We start from the raw sequence: 23,370 nt of genomic DNA, 5'->3' as shown, positions 1-23,370 counted from the left end.
CAGGAAGAGCTAGAAAGAGAAATCCCACTCAAAGCAACCTCAGACAATATAAAATATTTGGGAGTCTATTTGCCAAGACTGACTCAGAATCTTTTTGAAAACAATTATAAAACACTTCTCACACCAATTAAATCAGATTTACATAACTGGGCAAATATCAACTGCTCATGGATAGGTAGAGCTAATATAATAAAAATGACAATTCTACCAAAACTAAACTATCTGTCTAGTGCCCTACCAATCAAAATTCCAAAAAATTACTTTAACGAGTTAGAAAAAATTGTAAGTAAATTCATATGGAGAAATAAAAAGTCAAGAATTGCCAGGAGCTTAATGAAAAAAAGTGCAAAAGAAGGTGGCTTAGCCCTACCTGACCTAAAATTATATTATAAAGCATCAGTCATCAAAACTGTTTGGTATTGGCTAAGAAATAGAGTGGTGGACCAATGGAATAGACTAGGTGTAAAAGCAGGAGATGATTATAGTAATCTGCTGTTTGATAAACCCAAAGAGTCTGGCCATTGGGATAAAAACTCTCTCTTTGAAAAAAACTGCTGGGAAAAGTGGAAGTTAGTATGGAAGAAACTTAGATTAGACCAACACCTCACACCCTTTACCAAAGATAAGATCCAAATGGTTACAGGACATAGACATAAAAAACAATACTATAAGCAAATTAGAAGATCAAGGACTAGTCTACCTGTCAGATCTATGGAAAGGGGAGCAGTTTATGACTAAGGAAGAGTTGGACAACACCACCAGAAACCAATTAGATGATTTTGATTACATTAAATTAAAAAGCTTTTGCACAGATAAAACCAATGTAAACAAGATCAAAAGAAATGTAGTAAATTGGGAAAAGATCTTTACAACTAATGATTCTGACAAAGGACTCATTTCTAAAATATACAGAGAACTGAGTCATATTTTTAAAACAAAAAGCCATTCTCTAATTGACAAATGGTCAAAGGATATGCAAAGGCAATTTACAGATGAGGAGATCAAACTAATCCATAGCCATATGAAAAAAATGCTCTAAATCATTAATTATTAGAGAAATGCAAATTAAAGCTTCCCTGAGGTACCACCTCACACCTCTCAGATTGGCCAGTATGACCAGGAAGGATAATGATCATTGTTGGAAGGGATGTGGGAAATCTGGGACACTATTACACTGTTGGTGGAGCTGTGAACTCATCCAACCCTTCTGGAGAGCTATTTGGAACTATGCCCAAAAGGCAACAGAAATGTGCATACCCTTTGACCCAGAAATACCACTACTGGGTCTATACCCTGAAGAGATGAGGAAAAAGGGTAAAAACATTACTTGTACAAAAATATTTATAGCAGCCCTGTTTGTGGTGGCAAAGAATTGTAAATGTCCTCCAATTGGGGAATGGCTTAGCAAACTGTGGTATATGTATGTCATGGAACACTATTGTTCTATTAGAAACCAGAAGGGATGGGATTTCAGGGAAGCCTGGAGGGACTTGCATGAATTGATGCTGAGTGAGATGAGCAGAACCAGAAGAACACTGTACACCCTAACAGCAACATGGGAGTGATGATCAACCTTGAAGGACTTGCTCATTCCATCAGTACAACAATCAGGAACAATTTGGGGCTGTCTGCAAAGGAGAGTACCATCTGTATCCAGATAAGGAGCTGTGGAGTTTGAACAAAGTACAAGGAATATTCCCTTTAATTTAGAAAAAATCAGATATCTTATTGTCTGATCTTGTTACCTCTTAGACGTCTCTTTAAGGATATGATTTCTCTTTCATCACACCCAATTTGGATCAAGGTACAACATGGAAACAAAGTAAAGACTGACAGAGTGCATTCTGTGGGGGGAGGGGGGAGGGAAGCAAGATTGGGGGAAAAAATGTAAAACTCAAATAATATCTTTAATAAAAAATAAATTTAAATTAAAAAAAAGAGTAAACATAATACTCCCTCCCCCCTACAAATATAGACCCTCATGAGTGATAAAGTAAAGGAAAGAGAAAAAAATGAAAATTTAAAAAAAATTTTTAAAATGTGCTTCGGTCTGTGTTCCAATGCTACCAGCTCTGTCTGGGGTGGATCACATTCTTTAGGATAAGTTCATCACAGAAGTTACTTCTATATTTTTCCACCCTTGCCTTTGCTGATCACAACTCCCTCCATTCCTACCTCCTCACTACCATATACTATATTTTCTCTCTCTCCTTTCACTGAGTGGTACAGCAGACTGATCACTAGCCCTGGGGCAAAGAGGCTCTGAGCCCACATACGACCCCTAAGGCCCAGCAACCACCCTGCCATATGATCCCAGACAGGCCATCCAATCCCAGCCCCTTGCAAGAAGTAAAAAAGAAAATGTGTTATATCTGACCACTCTTCCCCACGGTCCACCTTCTCCTCCATCACTCATTACCCCCTCTTCCCCCTGTCCCCCTTCTCTCCTTTTTACCCTAGACATCTATACCCTATTGAGTATATATGCTGTTTCCTCTCTGAGCCACCTCTGATTCCCCCTCGCCTTCCCCCCTTCCATATCATTGCAAAAGCTCATTGCAATAAAAAAAATTTTATTATATGAAATATCTTAGCCTAGTCCACCTCTCCTTTCTTTTACTCCCACTATATTTTCCTTTTAACCATTGACTCCATTTTTACAATATATTATATCTTCAAATTCAACTCTCCCCTGAGCTTAATCTATAAAAGCTCCTTCTACCTGCTCTATTAAATGAGAAGTTTCATATGAGTATTATCAGTATCATTTTTCTATGCAAGAATACATGTAGTTCATCCTCATTAAGTCCCTCATATTTTACCCTTCTCTGCTCTCTATGCTTCACCTGAGTCCTGTATTTGAAGGTCAAACTTTCTGTTCAGCTCTGGTTGTTTCAACAAGAACAATTGAAATTCTCCTAGTTCATTGAAAGTTCATCTTTTCCCCTGGAATAGAATATTCAGTTTTGCTGGGTTCTCAGTTGCATTCTGAGCTCTTTTGCCTTCAGGAATATTATATTCCAAGCCCCATGAGCCCTTAATGTAGTTGCTGCTAAGTCCTCTATGATCCTGACTGTAGCTCCACGATATTTGAATTGTGTCCTTCTGGCTTCTTGTAATATTTTCTCTTTGACTTGGGAGTTCTGGAACTTGGCTATAATATTCCTGGGAGTTGGTTTTTTTGGATCTGTTTCTCGGGGGGATTGGTGGATTCTCTCCATTTCTATTTTGCCCTCTGCTTCCAGCATATCTGGGCAATTTTCCTGTAGGAATTCTTTAAAAATGAGGTCAAGGCTCTTTTCCTGATCATGACTTTTAGGTATCCCAATAATTTTTAAATTATCTTTCCTGAATCTGTTTTTCCAGATCAGTTGTTTTTTTTTCAATGAGATGTTCCACATTTACTTCTATTTTTCATTCTTTTGGAGTCGAAGTATTGTGAATTGACTTCTCACAAAGTAAACAGCTTCCTTTAGCTCCATCTTACATCTGAAGGATTTGTTTTCCTCAGAGAGCTTTCTTATCTTCTTTTCCTGGCCAATTCTGCTTTTTAAACCATTTTTCTCCTCAATAACTTTCTGAACTGTTTTGTCCATTTGACTTATGCTGTTTTTTAACATGTTATTTTCTCCAGCATTTTTTTGGACATCCTTGACTAAGTTGCTGACTTCTTTTTCGTGTTTTTCCTGCATCTCTCTCATTTCTTTTCCCAATTTTTCTTCTATTTCCCTTACTTGATTTTCAAAATCTTTTTTGAGTTCTGTCAATGCCTGAGCCCAATTTCTGTTTTTCTTGGAGTCTTTAGATGCAGAAGTTTGTACTACATCTTCAAATTGAATATTTTGATCTTTCTTGGGATAATAGACAATGTATTTTTCAATGGTGTTCCTCTTTCTTCTCTGTTTACTCATTTACCCAGCCTGTAGCTGGTTTTGGGGTGCTTCCTGAGCTTTTGAGTATTATTGGGACACCTCCCCACAAAGATCTCAGTGTGTGAAGCAGCTCTGTCTTCCTTCCTGGTCTGTGAATGACCACAAGTGCACCCCTCTGCTATTGGGGGGGAGTCCTGTAGTCAGAGTCCCAAAGTCCTATTCCAGGTACAGAGGACAGACTTTGGATTTCTCTCTCCACTCCCCTACCTTTGGTAGGCTGAGCACTCAAGGCTTAGTTGCCTGGGGGGTTCCTGCTTCCCTTTCCTAGATCTGGGCTGCCATAGCCACTGCTGCTCACTAAGTGCCGAGGGCTAGGCTTCATGCACTTGCTCTGTCAGAGCTGATCTTTCAAATTGTGTCCAGTGCTCCCCAGGGTGTAGGTCAGGAAACTGCACCTACTGCCTTGAGCTAGGGCTCCCAGGCACCCTAGGGCTGCCTCCAGAAGCCTGAAGTTCCTTCACTCTAGCAGGCCACCCCTCTAATCCCATGAAGCAGAGCCTTTCCACTATTTTCCAGGTTACCTTGGTCTGGTGAATTGCCTCACTGGATCCCTCTGTGGGTTCTATCTCTTGAAAATTTAGTTAGAGTCATAACTTTATGATTTTTAAAATATTATGGAGAGAACATCTAGGAGAGGCTCTTTTCCTCTTGCCATCTTGGCTCTGCCCCCTTTCCCTTCTCAAAAGTCTGTTTTGTTTGGGGCAGCTAGGTGGTGCAGTGGATAGAGCACTAGCCCTGGAGTCAGGAGTATCTGAGTTCAAATCTGGCCTCAAGACACTTAATAATTGCCTAGCTGTGTGACCTTGGGCAAGTCACTTAAACTCATTGCCTAAAATTTAAAAAAAGTAAAAAAAAAGAAAAGTCTGCTTTGTTTCTGACCACTACCTCTCTTAATCCAAGGTAGCTTTTGTCATTCCCCCACCCTTTTCTCTTATCCACACTTCCCTGTTGAATAATTTCTATTCCTAATTGAGTGTATGTATCTGTGTGTTTTGTACATATATATGTATTTTACATCTATATATATATATATATATATATATGTGTGTGTGTGTAAAACAAAAATATATACTTCTCTTTTTGAGTCAATTCTGATGAGTGAGGTTAAAGAACTGCTCCCCCATTTCCCCTCCACTGTAAAAGTTCTTTCTTATGTGCCTCTTTTCTTTGAGATCATTTTACCCATTTTACCCCTTCCTTTTCCTTCTCCAAGTACATTCCTCTCTCATTCCTTTGTTTGTTTCTGGATCATTCCAATATAATCGATTCAGACCTATGTCCCTTGTCTATATAAACCCTAACTGCCCAAATAATGATCACGTTTTTAGGAGCTACATATATCATCTCATATAGGAATGTAAACAATTTAACCTTCTTAAGTTCTATATGATTTCTCTTTCATGTTTTTAACGTTTGATGTTTCTCTTGAGTCTTGGGTCTGAATTTCAAAATTCCTATTGAGTTCTAGCTTTTCATAAGGAATGCCCTATATTTCTTTAAACAATTATTTTATCCCCAGAAAGATTACACTCAGTTTTGCTGAATAGGTGATTGTTGGTTATAATCCTAACTCCTTTGCCTTCCAAAATATCACATTCTAACTTGAAAACTACTAAATCTTGTGTGATCCTTACAGTAGCATCATGTTATCTGAATTGTTTCTATTCAGGCTACTTGCAGTATTTTTTTTTTTAGATTTTTCAAGGCAATGGGGTTAAGTGGCTTGCTCAAGGCCACACAGCTAGGTCATTATTAAGTGTCTGAGATTGGATTTGAACCCAGGTCCTACTGAAACCAAGACCGGTGCTCTATTCACTGCACCACCTAGCCACCCCCTAGTATTTTCTTCTTGAGCTGGGAGCTCTAGAATTTGGCTCTAATAATTCTTAGTGTTTTCATTTTGGGAAATTACTTATTATACACTTCAGGAGGTAGTTAATGGCACAGTAACTAGAGTACTGGCCTTGAAGTCAAGAGGACAGGAGTTTGAATCCAGCCTCAGACACTTGATACTAACTAGCCATTGACCTTGGACAAGTCACGTAACCTTGACTGTCTCACTTCCAGGGCCATCTCCAGTCATCCTGATCCATATCTGGTCACTGCACCCAGATGGCTCTGGAGGAGAAAGGGAGGCTGGTAACTTGGTCCAGCATTCCCTACCCCCCCAACTCAAATCCAATACAATCTCCTGATGTTATGATCTTTGAGGAGGAAAGAACAAAAACAACCCAAACATTTTACACTCTGGATCTAAGAGATCAATCTTATATGAATTCTTCTTTTTTTCCTTTATAATTACTTGAAACATGATGTTTAAGTTCTTTGATCATGGATTTTAGGTAGACCAGGAATTCTAAAAGTATCATGGATCTATTTCCCAGGTTAGTCACTTTTCCAATGAAATATTTCACATTTTCTTGATTGTTTTAATTTTTTGCATTTGTTTTATTGTTTCTTGTTATCTCATAGAGTCAGTTTCCACTTGCTCAATTCTAATTTTTAGGGAATTGTTTTCTTTGGTGAGTTTTTTAATCTCTTTTTCCATTTGGCCAATTGTTATTTTCTTCAGTAGCTTTTCTGTGCCTCCTTTACCAAGTAGTTAATTCTCTTTTCATAATTTTCTTGTATTACTTTTATTTTTTTTCCAATTTTCCTCTACTAATTTCTTTCTTCCAGGAATACTTGTTGGACTTGTGTCTTGTGAATTTTTCTTTGAGACTTTGCCTATAGATTTTTTTTACATTATTGTTCTTCTTTTGAGTTTGCTTCTTTAGTTTTCCCTCTCACTTATTTTCCCCAAAATAAATCCTAGCATGCTTTTTCAGGATGCTCATAATGTAAGCCCTATCCCAAAAACAAATCCTTGTTAAGATCATCAGTCAGAAGGATGCATTTAGTACACCCATTACTACACACAATGGACATTTTGAATTATAAAGTAATAATATTACTATATAATTAAATATAAAAATTAAAAATAATAAAATATTATTGACATTAATACTTAAAATATGATCATATAAATTATATTTAAGTATTTGTAAATACCCAGGGTGGCATCTTTAAAGAAGAGGTAAACGCCTATGTGAACAGAGGAACTTATGGCCAGATGATCAGAGTACAGACTCAATGTGCAAATAATGTGTGCACATAATAATCTCTGGATGAAAAGAAAGCCCCACTTCTAATCATCAGTAAGGGCAAGAAAGAGAAGATTGAACACCTTTCAAAAGCACACTCAGCAGTTATAAGGAAGTAGATTGATTTAACGCTGTCACTTGTTTTGCATAGTGGCCAAAGAAGTCTGCTGGTCTACAATTCAGTCAGCGCTCACTAGAAAAGAAGTTCATGGCAGAGAGAGTAATAGATAAAATAATGATTTCTACAGGAATGACTGCCTAGCTCCAGACTCTGAAATCGTCTAAACAAACCATTCAAGAACCATTTGTGCACAGAAACCAATGACTACACTGAAAATAGAATGGAGAGAAATCAGTGCGGAAATGTTGTGAAGCCGAGTCTGCAAGAGATGATGACTTGGGGGAAGAATTTATGGGATGAAATCACAGGCAGCTATGTTGCCAATGCAGGCTACATGGGCAAGAAGTGCTCATTTAAGGAGAGATTGGAGTCAATAGTTCTACAGGAAATGGAGTTACAAGAAATTCAGGCCAGAATTCAAGGTTTGGTGAGGTATGATGATATTCCATAAGATGACGTGATTGGGGGCGGCTAGGTGGCACAGTGGATAAAGCACCAGCCCTTGGAGTCAGGAGTACCTGGGTTCAAATCCAGACTCAGACACTTAATAATTACTTAGCTGTGTGGCCTTGGGCAAGCCACTTAACCCCATTTGCCTTGCAAAATCTTTAAAAAAAAAAGATGACATGATTCTATTTAAATAAATGTAGATTTCTGAACATGAATAAATGACTAAATATAAATTGTTTTATGTGGGGGGGAGACATTCTCTCAAAATAATCCATAATGCAAATCTTGGAGCAAAATTTAATGTAAGACCCAATCTTATTTGGGGGGAAATATAGTATTAAGTTTTCATGGTTAAGTTCTTTTTTCAGCTGCCCGCTCATTTTTCCAGTCTATTTTTTGACTTTGGATTTTATGGCGATATTACCCCAAGCTTCAGGCTTTTTCATGCTGTTATTTTTAGAGCTAGTTCTTGGGGTCTACATATATTCATTGTTTCCAAGGTGGTGTGATCCAGGGAGAAGTGTGGTCACTGCTCTCCTGATCTGCACTCTGATCTTAACAAGGAAGGGTCCTTGCTCCCTTACAGTCAAAAGAGCTAGAGTGCTTGGTCCTAGAGTTGTGACAGGTCCCCTGCTCTTCTGAAGTCACAAATACTCATTCTTCTCTTGACCCTGAAACTGTGACCAAGGCCTCTGTTCCCTTGTGATTGACCACAGGCTCTCCTCTCCACCCTAAAACTATGACCCAAAAATGTTTATGAGCAATAGAGTTGCCAATCAGTACCAGTTGTACTCCCTGCCAGCAAAGGATCCTCTTTAATTGCTTTCTGACCCCCTTTCCTTCCTTGGGCTAAGAGCTTTCAAAGATGCTATAACATTACTGCTGTCTGGGCTGCCTCCAAGGTCCACTAGTGGTACTGCTGCCATATGCACTCCAGGCTACCTTTTCCCTCCAATCCCCAATTACTCCAGTGTCACAGACCTCTCCTGCCAATCACCTAGATCATCTTAAACTGGAAAAAACATCTCATCCTGACCTTTCATTAGCTCTGCTGCTCCAAAATTTGATTTAACATATTATTTTAAAGTTGTTTAGAGGGAAATGTGGAGAGTTCAACTGGGTTGCCACCTCTACTCCACCATCTTGGCACCCAACCAGCAAGCTTGCCAATAAAATTTGATAAATTATCATGGGCTTTCTTAGCAGGCAGTAAACCAGGCCCTTTCACTGGAGATTTTTAAAAGGCAAGGTGACCATGCTGTAGAAAGAGGGTTTTGTAGTTATAGATTGAACAAGAGGTCTACTGAGGCACCTTCTTTATTGGAAAGCCTGTGGAACCAATAAGAAAGAGTCAAGTCAATAACTTTAAAGAGGTAAAATAGAATGAGGAATTTTTTAAAAAAAGTCCATGGATAGAGCAGTGAAGGGATTATTTCAGCTAAGTGGAAGTCAGAAGGAATAAAGAAAAGGGTTGAGAAATGATTAAAGACAAGCAGGAAACAAAAGCTTAATCTAACAGAAAAATGGTACATAGGTTGAGGAAATGGCTAGATCAAGGGAGGATGTTATAAGAATGGAAGAGGCCTAACAAAGGGTCTGAAGAGGGACAAATCATGGATTGTGAGGAGGACAAAAACAGAGAAGACCTCTGGCATACCGGCTAGATCTTCCACATGGATGGCCAGACTGGAGAGACAGAGCTGACAGAGTTTTAAGAGACCACCCAGGCCTTAGAGAAGGGATGTGGCCAAGATCACAAAAGAAACAAATTCTATAGAAGCCAGTATGAGAGTGAGAGGGGAGAGGAAGAGTCTCCCAGAGTGGGTCATTCTTGACCTCATCCTGCCTGCCCCTGTTACCCAGAATGCCCTATACTTTGTCTGACTCCTGTTTGACTCTGTGGTTCTATTCCCCTTCCTGGCTTCACAGCCGAGCCGGTACCAAGGCTAAGTGGAAGGGAGGGGAGGGTTTGGGAAATAGCCAAGGCCAAGTCACTCCATCCACACAGTCCAAATCAGCCAATGCCATCAGGAAAGAGCCTAGGGGAATTGATCATTCCAGCCTTGGTGGCTCCAGTGAATCCCAGTTTGAGAAAAAGGCTAGTGTGCCTAGTGACCTCTGAGGCCCAGAGAACAAAAACCAAAAAAACTGGGGGATTTCAACAGGAATAAGAGGCATTCATTGTCCCCACAGATCTGCATGTGCAGAGAAGAGTTCTCTGCCTATCCAGAGGGTCCTTCTCTTTCAGCAGGGAGCCAGGCAGGAATGCTCTACCCCCAACTCTGGTTCCTCACAGGTTTCTGCACCGTGCATGCATTGGTACCGTGCTTACGTAGGGAAATGTTTTCAAACCTTCCAAATACAGTCTCAGTTCTCTGAATGAGCCTCTTTTTCTTTAGCACAGCTTCAAGGGAAATAAGCCTGGGGGCTGTGGGAGCGTTCTTGGCAGCAAATCAGGAGGGACAGGTTCCTTTCTCAGCCTGTGGCCTTGACTGAGTGAGAAGGCACACTTACAGACCTCAGTTGTCTAATCTATGAGTTGGTGTTACTGATCCCCACCTTGCCTGCTTCCACAGGAGGGAATAATATCTGTTAAAGTGCTTTGAAATTCCTAAGTCTTACATGCATTGAAGATTAGAAGAAAAGCAGAAAACCACTACTGAGTCTGAATCCCAAAAAAGACATAAAAAAAGAGGAAAAGACCCACATGTATGGGCAGCAAGGTGGCACAGTGGATAGGGCACCAGCCCTGGAGTCAGGAGGATCTGAGTTCAAATCTGACCTCAGACAATTGATAATTGCCTAGCTGTGTGACCTTGGGTAAGTCACTTAACCTCATTGCCATAAATAAATAATTTTTTAAAAAAGACCCACAAGGTGGGGGCGGCTAGGTGGCGTAGTGGATAAAGCACCGGCCTTGGAGTCAGGAGTACCTGGGTTTAAATCCGGCCTCAGACACTTAATAATTACCTAGCTATGTGGCCTTGGGCAAGACACTTAACCCCATTTGCCTTGCAAAATCCTAAAAAAAAAAAAAAGACCCACAAGGGGGGGAGCTAGGTGGCACAGGATGGCTAGGTGGCTCAGTGGATAGAGCACCAGCCCTAGAGTCAGGAGGACCTGAGTTCAAACCCAGCCTCAGACACTTAATAATTACGTAGCTGTGTGGCCTTGGTCAAGCCACTTAACCCCATTGCCTTGCAAAAAAAAAAAATCCTAAAAAAAAAAGACTTTTTTTATCATGAAGTCACTTTTTCCCAAAACTAACTGTTCAAAGACTAAAAGAACTCTTTACATAGCCATGATTTTTTTCAAGAAGAATATTTGGCAAATGTAGTCAATAAAAAAAGTCACAAAAGGCAAAAGAGAAGCTCACCTTCAGGACTCTTGTTTGTTCTTTGAACTCCTCATCTTCATCGGAGTCTGCATCAGGCAACTGATAAATTCGAATGCCATGCTCAGAGATTTCATCAAGGATCTACAGGGAGGAAAAAAGAAAAATGGCCTCATCACATACTATTGTAGAATCCAACAGCATTAGTGGGGCTCTGGGCCTGGACACAATCAAGACCTAGTGCAAAGGTCTCTCAATCCCAAAGAGCTACACTGAAGCAAGAACACCCAGTCTCTACAAAGAAGCCTGAGTTTCTAGAGTTGGGCAACAGGAGAGTCTGTGGATATAAAGAAGACTGCTTGGGAGGAGACTGAATAGAGGCATCCTGGAGAGGATCTTCCTACTAGGGACTACCTGGCCTACCATGGAGAAGTAAGGAGAGACTGAGTTAGCCCCCTATCTGGGAAAGCCTGGCCTACCACAGAGAGGTGAGGGGAGGCTGTGCTAGCCCTATCAGGAAACACCTGACCTATCTTGGAGAGGCTGAGTTACCCCTATCTGGGTAAGCTTGGACTACCATGGAAAGGTGAGGAGAAGCTATGCTAGCCCCTATCTGGGAAAGCTTAAGAGGAGAGGCGGTGATAGACCCTATCTGGGAAAGCCTGACCTAAGAGAGGTAAGCAACGACTGCATCTCTCCCTACCTGGAAAAGCCTGGCCTTCCATGTGGAGATATCAGAAGTAGCTGCACTAGTCCTTACTTATTCATCAGAGTCACAGAAAAGAGTTAAGGCACATAAATGAATCTTATACCTTTAAGAGTCAGATATTTTTATATTTTAACCATCTGAGATATCTCAAGCTCCACACGTCCAAAGAAGATTCATTAGCTCTCCCCTCAAATCCACCTGTTTCCCTAAATTTGTTGTTTCTACTATGGCCACCATGACCCCTCCACTCCCCTCCCCAGGTTTACAATCTTGAATCGCCTTTGATGTGTCACTCTCCTTCACACACACACAATCCCCATGTCCATTAAGTCTTATTACTTCTACTTCCATAACAATTGAAAATAATAAATTTGAAATGAAATGAAATGAATGAAAATGTTCATTCACCTAGATTTTAAAAAACAATGATTCCCACTAAACCTCCCTCCAATTAGTCTGCAGTAGCAAGGGTCATCAGGGCAGTTAGGTGGCACAGTGGATAGAGCACTGGCCCTGGAGTCAGGAGGACCTCAGTTCAAATCTGACCTCAGACACTTAATAATTACCTGTGTAACCTTGGGCAAGTCACTTAACCACACTGCCTTAAATTAAAAAAAAATTTTCTCAATTAAAAATTACTTATTCCTTTCTTCCACTCTTCCTCAGATGAAAAGAAAAAGAAAGCTTGCAACAAGAGTGAACAGTTGAACAAAATAATCCCTGAAAATTTAGCATACATGATCACAGCAACAATGTGAACCATCTTAGACCAGCTGTTGGTGGTGTTCAGTTGGGATTGATTCTTCATGACCCCATGGACCACAGCATGTCAGTACTGTCTTACCAATGAATTAGGGCAAACAGAGGTTAAGTGACTTACCCAGGATCACACTGCTAGTAAATGTCTGAGGTTGGATTTGAACTTAGGTCTTTCTGACTCTACTTAACTGGGTAGTTCCACTGAACTATCCAGCTGTCCTGTTTTAGATGAGTACAGTTTTGGTTAGACTAAGGAAGAACTTGACATAATATAAGCAGCCCCATAGGAGATTGTACTCAGGGATAAGAATGGTCCCTCAAGGAGCACCCAAAGGAGGAAGTCAGTTGCCAACATTGGCTTGAGCATAAGAAGTGGCAAAAGGAAAAACTGAAAAGGACACACATGACTGGAAGAAGAGGGGAATCGGTCCCCAAATCAGCTGGCATCCTAGAAGTTACAATGGAGCCCACAGAAGACCAAGGGGAAGGTTCCCAGGATTTATGGAAAGAGGAGGGCAAGAACTCTACAGCACATAAAGGCTCAAAGGGAGCAGAGACATGTGACCTGCACTGAGGTGGCCAGAGCCAAAAGAAAGTGGTCTTTGACCTGAAGGACATGTAGTACCTAAAGACAAGAAGCTGGGGCAGCTAGGTGGCACAATGGATAGAGCACTGGCCCTGGAGTCAGGAGGGCCTGTGTTTCCATTTGGCCTCAGATACTTCATAATTATTTAGCTGTGTGACCTTGGGCAAGTTACTTAACCTCATTGCCTTGCAAAAACCCTCCCCCCTTCCATAAAGAAAAAGACAAAGGAGTTGGACCAGATAATTTCCCAAGGTTCTTTGAGGCTCAAGAAACCTATCCAACAAGGCATGCCTAAAAGGCTGCCCACTCAGTAAAATAGTTAAAAAAGAAAAGTTCTAAGAGAAGACTGAAATGAGCCTGAGGAAGAAGAATGCCTTCCAGAAGACATAGGCACTCCTCTAAAGAAGAAAAAGGAAAGCCTTCCAATTACAGGAATAGGAACAGTCAGTCAGTCACATACCAGCGTATGTAATAATCCATACCAGCGTATGTAATAGCCCATACCAGTAATAATCATACCAATCACATACCAGTAATACTCCATGATCCCAAAATGAAATTACCACAGGGGGACAACACAAGTGTAATTTGAACTCAAATATTTGAGAGAAGAGAAATTTTGATGGTCTTTTACCTCAGGGAAAAGGGAATCCCATTCAGAATGACAACTAGTTAGATGGACCTTTATGGGGGTAAGAAGGGGACACTGTGATCCTGTGAGTTCTCAAGGTAAGAACTCAATATCTGAATGTTTTCTCCAAGTATATAAAATTCCCAAAGTTAAGAAGGTCTGTCTCCAAGCACTGGAATACTGGACAGTTTCCTTCCCTATCTCCATAAGGTTCACATGGAAATATATTTCCTGACCTCCCAGACAGAATAGGCATTGTATTGCTTGCCTGCTCAATGGATGGGAGAGGGGCTGGGATTTAGAACTGAAAATAAAGAAAAAATTTAGAAAAAAATTCATGAAATTCCAATAGCCAGGGAATCTTCACATCTTACAAGTACATTTGGATTTCCCATTGCACCACTGACAGTATCCCAGAAAAGCTAGAAAGGTCCTCTGAATCATCGAATCTGCTCTCAAGCTGAACAAGAGTCCCTTCTAGAGCCCACTTGACAGGTTGGAGGGTCAGTCTATGCTTGGAGACCTCAAGAAAAGAGAATCTTTCCAAAGGCAAGAGACACAGTGCCCAGGAATGAGATGCCAAGCTAAGAAATGAAGAGGTGAAGCTCAGAAGCAAGCCAGATCCGAGATCCTCAGTGGTGCTTGGGTTTCTGGGACACCTTGCTCATGCTGCTGTCTCTGAGAGAACAGGAGGCTAATACACGAAACCTGAAGCCCATTGAACTTGTTAGCAGCCGTGGCTGGGATAAAAAGGCAGCAGAAACAATAGAGGGAAAGCCAAAACCAGGGGTGCCAGATAACACAACACAGCTGTGAAACCAGGGCCTTCCTGAAGGATAAAAGAAAGGCAATCAAAACAAACTCTATTTCATGGTTCAACAATGAAACCGCTTTGCTTCTCCTGCGTCCACTTTATTGGTCTCCCGAGGTTCTGTGTTTCTGAAGATTAGCTTCCCCTGGGAACCGTCAAGAAGAAAGGAATAGCGCCAACACCCAAGTGCCCGCTCCCTCTCATGAAGTCATGGCTGCAGGCAGGCTTCCTCCAGAGCTTCCCATTCAGAGGGAGGGGGGAGAACTTTGGGGAAAAGGGCTTTGAATTCCAGCAAGACCAAACAGGAACGGCTCTAAGCGGAGTTTCCTTCTCAAGGACTTGATGCCTAATTGGAAAACTCAAAACAAAAAGTCCCAGACCTCAGATTGGCCGCCAAATGGCAACAACTTCTAAAACCTATCAGCTCTTGGGATCGTGGCAGCAGAGACCCTGACTCTCACCGCTGATTAGTCACCTTCTCACCGAGACATGAGGAGCTGAAAAAATATACAGTCATTTCCCCAGAGAAAACACACCCGCGTCTTTCTTGGAACGACTTGACACACTCCTCCATGAAGCAATGTACACTTGGAACGACATAACACACGTCTTTCCTCAGAAAACCTGTGCATACAAATGTGTCATTGCACCGCAAGGAAGAGATGACTCCCCTCATTCTAATTCCTTCGGTCCAGCAGGAGGTCGCTCAATGTCACATCAGCACCATCTCAACCTCAGAGAGCACATCAATCAGCTTGGCATCCCAGGCTGTAGTCCAAGGTCTTCTTAGATTCTTCCAGAAAATGGTGGCCTCCTCAGTAGGCCTGCTCCCGCTACCCTGAAACACAACGAGGAGCCTTCGTGGTGGGTCAAGTCCCTTAAATTAAATTCATCTTTCTTTTTTCTATTGACAACTGAAATTGGGCTGCTGCCAAGGGCAGGAGGCATCCTAAGGGCAAGATTAAGTGGCATTTCACTAAGAAATGAACCCATTCATGAGAGGAGACCATGATCAAAGCCTATGACCACTTGCCAATCTTGAAAGACTAATCTGTGGGGAGACATGAAAACAGAAGGGTTGCTAATGTCAGCATACTCTCAAAGTGTAATGATAAATGTTGAGATGTGAATGTGAGAAATGTACTCCAAAGAGGACAAGAACAAAAGGGAAAGACCTCATATGCCCCAAAATGATTCCAGTGGAACTCTTAGTGGTAGTAAAGACCTAGAAACAAAGCAGATGCCCATGGCCTGGGGAATAGCTAAACCAACTGTGGTCCATAAAACTGCAAGACCAGGAGCACGACAGATGTGGAGAAGAACGGAAAAGTTCACTAGGAATGGATGCCACACAAAGTAAGCGAAGCCAGGACAAACCAGATACAGGGAAATGCTCTCACAGAAATGGGGGACAACAACAAAACAGCAAAGACTAAGAAAGCTACCAAACCCCAAAGGAGTTTGGCCCCCCAAAGGAGAACTGAGAAAGTGCCTCCCCAGGACCTCTGCAGAAGGAAATCACAGCATTTCTTATCAGATTTCTTCAAAATGTGGCTTCCTTTTGCTTAATTTTTGTCCCTAGTTCTTTGGGAGAAGGATGAGAGGCAGGAAATATAGATGATGTAAAACAAAAGGGAAAAAACAACTTATTTTGAAAAAAGTATAAGTAAAAAGAGAAAAAAATAACTTTTTATTTTGATTAGGGGAAAATGTCCTATTTTCCTGGTCTTACTTAAATGAGGCCTCTTTTGGGGTCTCACCAAGCCATCCCCATCAAGAAAAGAGTTCTAAGACTTGACTGAAGATGGATCCTTCCATTAGGCTCTTTGAGACTGGCTCTGTCCACAGTGGGCATCTCCTCCACCTTCTCTTTTCTGGCTCTCTAAACGTTCCATAAATATGAGAGTGAGAGTGGCCTTGGGGGCAGCTAGGTGGCACAGTGGATAGAGCACTGGCCTTGGAGTCAGGAGTACCTGAGTTCAAATCCGGCCTCAGACAATTAATAATTACCTAGCCGTGTGGCCTTGGGCAAGCCACTTAACCCCATTGCCTTGAAGACTCTTAAAAGAGAGAGAGAGAGAGAGAGAGAGAGAGAGAGAAAGAGAGTGAGTGGCCTTGGCAGCATGTTGGACACTCCTTCTACCACTTCAACTTGAGGAATGTGCTCCAATCTACAGAGCCCATCCATGCTCCCTTAGCCCTCTTTTGGATTTTGGTCTGTCATGCATCCCCAACTGCCAGCTGGGGCACTCACCCACAGGGCAGGAGTATGCCTGTTCTCTTATATCCCCGCCAGAATTTTTCATTTTCCTTTACTGTCATCTTAGTCAATCTGATGGGTATGAGGTGGTACTTCAAATTTGTTTGAATTTGTTTTTCTCTAATCGATAGAGATTTAGAGTTTTTCTTGTATGACTACAGACAGCTTTGATTTCTTCTTCTGAAAGCTGTCTGTTCATTTGTCAACTGGGGAATGTCTCTTATTTTTTATAAATTTGGCTCTGTTCCCTGTATATTTGAGAAATGAGGTCTTTATCAGAGAAACTTGCTATAAAAGTTTTCTCCCAGTTTCCTGTTTTCCTTCTCATTTTGGCTGCATTTGTATTGTTTGTACAAAAACTTGCCAATTGCACAGAATCAAAATTATCCATTTTCTCTCCCATTTTCCCGCTATCTCTTGTTTGGTCATAAATTCTTCCCTTATCCATAGAAGTGACAAGACATTTTTTCCATACTCTTCCAGTTTGCTTATGATATCATCCTTTCTGTCTAAATACATAATCTTGGTATAAAACTGGTCCATACCTACTTTCTGCCAGTCAGTTTCCCAGTCTTCTCAGAGGTAAAGCAGGGCTGCTTCACCTTTGTTGGGTCTAGACTCCTTTGGCAATCAGTGTGAGGAAGTTCATGAGCACTTTCGAGAATCATATTTGCAAACGCATAAAATATACGAGATTGCAAAGGAAACCAATTCTAATGAAACAGTTATGGAAACACTTCAAAAACAAGTTGCCAAATCCCACATTAAGACCTTTTACCCTTAGGCAATATTACTGAATCCAAAACATTTTTTTAGCCAACAAAGGAGCCATAGTCCAAAGAGTGGATCGCCTGTCACGAGTGAGAGATGACCCATGGGCAAACAAATCTGTGTGGTCTACTGGCATCTATGTGGGATCAAGGGAAATGGAGGAAGGTCCCAGCAGAAAATGAACAGAAAGAGTCCTACAGAATGGGCAGTTAAGTCCATATTGGGTCACCATCACTGAAGAGAACCGAGTCAACTGTGATGAGGCCACGTACCCATTTGAAAATATGGCTGGAAATTCCACTGCCATTCCAAAAGGAGTGAAAAAGAGTCCAATGCCCAACTCTGCCTAAAATGAATTAGCAAGGGAAAATAAGCACTCTAAAGATGGCAGACGTAAAGAAGTTCCTATCATCTTCAAGATTTCCAAGTAGATGTTTTAATTGGTGAATTGTAACTTTAGGAAGGGAGGTAGGGGAACAATTCAGATTAGGAAAGTTGGGGTGTTGGCAATGGGAGGTGTAAATAATACACAATGGTCTGTTACTTATAACTTTAACAACAAATTATCAGGTAAAAATTTCTCTACTATTAGCTTGCAAACTGTGGTATATGTATGTCATGGAACACTACTGTTCTATTAGAAACCAGGAGGGATGGGAATTCAGGGAAGCCTGGAGGGATTTGCACGAACTGATGCTGAGGGAGATGAGCAGAACCAGGAAAACATTGTACACCCTAACAGCAACATGAGAGTGATAATCAACCTTGATGGACTCACTCATTCCATCAGTGCAACAATCAGGGACAATTTGGGGCTGTCTGCAATGCAGAATCCCACCTGTATCCAGATAAAGAGCCATGGAGTTTGAACAAAGACCAAGGACTATTACCTTCACATCAGAAAAACAAAAACCCATTATCTTACAATGTAATTCTGTTATCTCTTATACTTTATTTTTCTTCCTTAAGGATATGATTTCTCTCTCATCACATTCAACTGAGTTCAGTGGATACCATGGAAACAATGGAAAGACTAACAGACTGCCTTCTATGGGGGATGGGGGAAGAGAAGCAAGATTGTAAAATTGTAAAACTCAAATAAAATCTTTCTAAAAAAATACTTTGCAAGGAGCTATTAATAACCATAAGAGATAGTTAAGCAAAGTACTTTAAGTGGATAACTCACAACAACATTTTAAGGTAGATAATGTTTTTCCCCCATTTTCAAATGAAGAAACTAGGGCTGACATGATGGAGAAAAGACTAAGGTGAACAGGGAAGGGAGTCTATTATAATGGATTTTGCCTATCAAAATTCTTGTAAATAAGACCCATCAGCCATTGCTACTATAAAAGTCTTCTACTTCCATCATAGTTTAGGGATTTTAAGCTCGGCCCCTGCAAGAGGTCATCAGCAACACCGTGGCCAATAGATACAGAAGGAAACTTAGGCTAAGACAAGTCAAGCAACTGCATGGTCGAAATGTCAACTACCTCGCTCAGATCCTTCACCCCGCATGTCTGAGGCCTAGGAAGCCCTTCCTCCCCATCTTAGCCCATACACTCCTCCAAAGTCAAAAAGGGGTTTCTTCTAGAAATGTCCATGGTATTCACCAGCCACAGTTTGAGAAGAATCCATCCAACTGGAAAGGTTTTTCAAAGCGTCTACTTCTACATCCTTAATGACAAATGGAACACTAGCACTTCCGCCTATTGGCAATTCTTTAAAAGGAACATTAAACTCCCACATCTTACTTGTTTGTGAAAATGAGCTAGGTCCATCTCACGACCTCAGTTAGCCTCATCACAAGACATTCCCTAGGAGCAATTCTGCATCAGTTTGCTAAAATCTTCTAAGCGCACTGCACCTGACCAACCACCCAGAATGACTCCAACCTCGGGCTGGCTGGCAGCCACCCAGGCACCTACCCTATGCTTCAGCCTCTCTCGTTCCTTCAGCGTCAGGGTGTCTGCCTTGGCGATCACTGGCACAATGTTCACTTTGCTGTGAAGTGCTCTCATGAACTCCACGTCCAAGGGCTTCAACCTGGAAGGAGACCAACAATGTGGCTAGTGACTGAACCCCAGTTTTGTGAGAGCTCCAACAGAGGAAGAAGCAGAGAGGGCCATTCTTTGAGGTCTCCAGGATGGATAACAATGCATATGACAGCAATACCATTCATTCAGACATCGAAGTGGTGGCTGAAAAGACTCTGTGAGGAATTATACAATTTCCATCAATGTTCATCCTTTCCAGCCACAACTAATGCCAACATTAGAAGAAAATTAAATTTCTCCAAGAATGCAGACAAGAGAAGGCAGCATTGATTCCAAAGACACTATTAACTGAGTCAGCCAGCTGGAATTCAGAATGGCTGAATTCCCTAACAGAAGGGTTGCACTCTGCATTGATCTGGGAGCAGCGGGTCACCTAAATCCAAGAGCTGCCTTAAATCAAAGGCTCTGCCATCCTTACTTACCCATGACCGAAAGGGGAGATGAAATAAAAACAGCAGTGGACACGGTTGTCCACAATGTGGCGCCTGTTCAACCCACTCTCATCGTGAAGGTATCTTTCAAACTGATTATCGATGTAGTAGATGATGGTTTTGAAACTGCAGAGAGAGAGGGAAAAGGTTTCGGGGTTTGGAATACTCTGGTTTCACTCTGGGCAAGCTCTGATTCTCAGGATGCCTCTGATTGTCAGGGTCACTATCATTTGTAAAATGGGGGTTATTATACTGGAGAGAAAAGGAAACAAAAATATTGGAGGAAAAGCTGAATACCAAAGACACCAACCCCAAATTAAGTTATGCTTGCTAATTCGGCAGGAGAGACTGCAATGCTTCATGGAATTCTGTCACATTCACTGTCTTACCCTTCTGTTGGTGAATTGAAACTCTGCCCATTGGGACGGCTAGGTGGCACAGTGGCTAGAGCACCGGCCCTGGAGTCAGAAGGACCTGAGTTCAAATCCAGCCTCAGACACTTAATAATGACATAGCTGTGTGGCCTTGGGCAAGTCACTTAACCTCACTGCTTTGCAAAAACCTGTTAAAAAATAACTCTGCCCATAACAGGAGAGCTTCCCACCAGGCTATATCGGGAATAACTGGACCTTCATTACCACAGGCCTCATGCTGGGGCTGGAAAGAGACCGAGGACTGTCCTCTGACAAATGGCAGGTCCAAGATAGCCTCTCAATGGACATCGAGTTCCTGTAGTTCAGTGCCACCGGCAGCCAGGCAGAGGCTAAAGGGGGGCTGCCACAGGACCATGGATATAGAGCTGGACACCAAGGAAGGAGCCCTGGACCCAAGTCTGACTCTGAGAGTTCCTATTCTGACCACAGCCAAGTCACTGAGGAGCACCCACTGGCACCAATGCCCTCATCCCAGCGGCTACCATTCAATGGCATCTCAAGGCCTACAAGATGCTTCCTCACCACACTTCTGTCCAGGAGGCTGTGGAGGCATGACCATGCCCACCATCCACAGGATGAACCTGAGACTGAGAAGTGACTGACCAGGAATCAAAGCCTCGGTTTCTTCATATGTAAAATGAGGATGACACAAGGACTCCCTACCCAATATCCTCCCCATGGAGAATGGGGCCAGGCTGCAAGAAAGGCCCCAAGGCCAATGTAAAGCCGCCCCATCCTCCGAGAGCCAAGTTCAGGACAATGTTCAAGGACAGTGTCCCAAGTGAGGATCATGCCAGGAGGAACATCATCCTATCAAAAGCACAGCTTCAAGGCCCACAAAGCTCTTTGTCAACATTGCCTCATTTAACATCAAGCACTGGTTGGGGCTTTTTAAAACAATTTCCATTAACTATAATTTTTTTCTCTTGAAGAATGTGTTAAAGGATAGGAAGAGGGTGGCCCTATCTATCATTCACACTTCAACATGCACTTGATGGAGACAATATGAAGGTTAGTCTGGCCCAGAGAGTATGGATGGATGGTGGAACTAGGATCCCAGTGGAGAAGGAGGAGGAGGAGGAGGAGGAGGAGGAGGAAGATGAAGGTCAGCTGCATCTGGGAAACTGCATAGTACCTCTACTGCCCCAAAGACTCATTTTTTGGAGATGCAGCACAAAACTAAAGTTGGCATCACCCAGTGGGCAAGAGAGAGGTGTATGGTAGGTGGGCACAGGCCACCCCTGGACCCAAGAAGGAACCCCAGAGAAGAGTAGGATTGTATGACAGAAAGAGGTGGTGAGCTGATCATGTAGGGCAACCCAGAAGGGCTTTTCCACTCTCCTGTTTCCCAGGCCTCCCCACAAACAGATTCCATCATTCAAAGATGCAGGAAGCAGTAAAAGACGAGAGTCACAGGCTACAAAGCATTCGATTCACAACTGAAGGACAAGATGGGGATGGCTGTCACTTGAAAGTAAGAGGACAACTGTGGGCAGACAAGGGAGGAGCAGCCACCAAAAGCATACTGAAGGACATACAGATTCCAGCAGCAAAGAAATGCAAAAGCTTCAGGGTTCGGGACCCTCTCTGCTCCCCCTGCTCAGCCCATGTTCCCCCTCAGTCCCAGAACCTGAGTGCAGGCCTCCAAAGCAAAAGGCCTCCCTGCCTTACAGGTTTCAGATTCTGGCCCCAAAGTCTTCTTCAGAGAAAACAAATAAATCAGACAATGCAGATCTGGTAGAAGAGCCAGAATTTCTGAGTGAGAATCTTACCTAGAAGTTATTATCTCAGTTTTGTCATCTGTTAAAAATGAAGGGGCTGCAGGTTCAATGAAGAGGAGATTAAATACCTAAACAACCCTGTCTCAGAAAAAGAAATTCAACAAGCCATCATTGAACTCCCCAAGAAAAAATCTCCAGGGCCTGATGGATTCACAAGTGAATTCTACCAAACATTTAAGGAACAAATGGTTCCAATTCTATATAAACTCTTTGGAAAAATAGGGGAAGATGGAACTCTGCCTAACTCTTTCTATGAAACCAATATGGTGCTGATACCTAAACCAGGAAGAGTTAAAACAGAGAAAGAAAATTATAGACCTATCTCCCTGATGAATATAAATGCCAAAACCTTAAATAAAATCTTAGCAAAAACGATTACAACAAGTTCTCACTAGGATAATACATTATGAGCAAATAAGATTTATCCCAGGAATGCAGGGTTGGTTCAATATTGGGAAAACTGTTAGTATGCTCAATTATATCAACAGCAAACCTATCAGAAGTTATATGATCATATCAATAGATGCTGACAAAATACAGCACCCATTCCTACTAAAAACACTAGAGAGTGTAGGAATAAATGGACTGTTCCTTAGAATAAGGAGTATCTATCTGAAACAATCCACAAGCATTATATTCAATGGGGAGAGGTTAGAGGCATTCCCAATAAGATTGGGGTAAAACAAGGGTGCCCATTATCACCACTACTATTCAATATTGTATTAGAAATGTTAGCTTCAGCAATAAGAGAAGAAAAAGAAATTGAAGGAACTAGAATTAGGAAAGGAAGAGACAAAACTCTCACTCTTTGCAGATGACATGATGATCTATCTAAAGAATCCCAAGAAATCATCCAAAAAACTACTGGAAACAATTAGCAATTTTAGCAAAGTTGCAGGTTATAAAATAAACCCCCATAAATCCTCAACTTTCCTATATATATCTAGCAAGAAACAGCAGGAAGAGCTAGAAAGAGAAATCCCATTCAAAGTAACCTCAGACAATATAAAATACCTGGGAGTCTATTTGCCAAGACAGACTCAGAATCTTTTTGAAAACAATTATAAAACACTTCTCACACCAATTAAATCAGATTTAAATAACTGGGCAAATATCAACTGCTCATGGATAGGTAGAGCTAATATAATAACAATTCTACC

At 41.7% G+C, this 23,370-nt stretch overlaps 1 protein-coding gene across 4 annotated transcripts in view; it reads right to left on the bottom strand.

Moving 5' to 3' along the window:
* The window catches only part of LOC141501986 (septin-2), a 119,635-nt gene that overhangs the window by 60,808 nt on the left and 35,457 nt on the right, over positions 1 to 23,370 (bottom strand). For all 4 annotated transcript variants that reach the window (XR_012472355.1, XM_074206481.1, XM_074206483.1 and 1 more), the window contains exons 6-8: positions 19,987 to 20,121; positions 19,436 to 19,553; positions 11,023 to 11,124 (exon numbers count right to left, since the gene is read on the bottom strand). Coding sequence is in view for 3 of the 4 variants with exons in the window: in XM_074206481.1 (XP_074062582.1) it covers positions 11,023 to 11,124; positions 19,436 to 19,553; positions 19,987 to 20,121 (355 nt within the window). In the remaining variant the exon portion in view is untranslated. The remainder of the gene's footprint in view (positions 1 to 11,022; positions 11,125 to 19,435; positions 19,554 to 19,986; positions 20,122 to 23,370) is intronic.

This window comes from Macrotis lagotis, chromosome X (assembly GCF_037893015.1).
Source record: "Macrotis lagotis isolate mMagLag1 chromosome X, bilby.v1.9.chrom.fasta, whole genome shotgun sequence".
In the NCBI taxonomy this organism is placed as follows: domain Eukaryota; kingdom Metazoa; phylum Chordata; class Mammalia; order Peramelemorphia; family Peramelidae; genus Macrotis; species Macrotis lagotis.
Note: the sequence above shows the minus strand (reverse complement) of the source record. Positions and strands in the feature narration are given on the sequence as shown.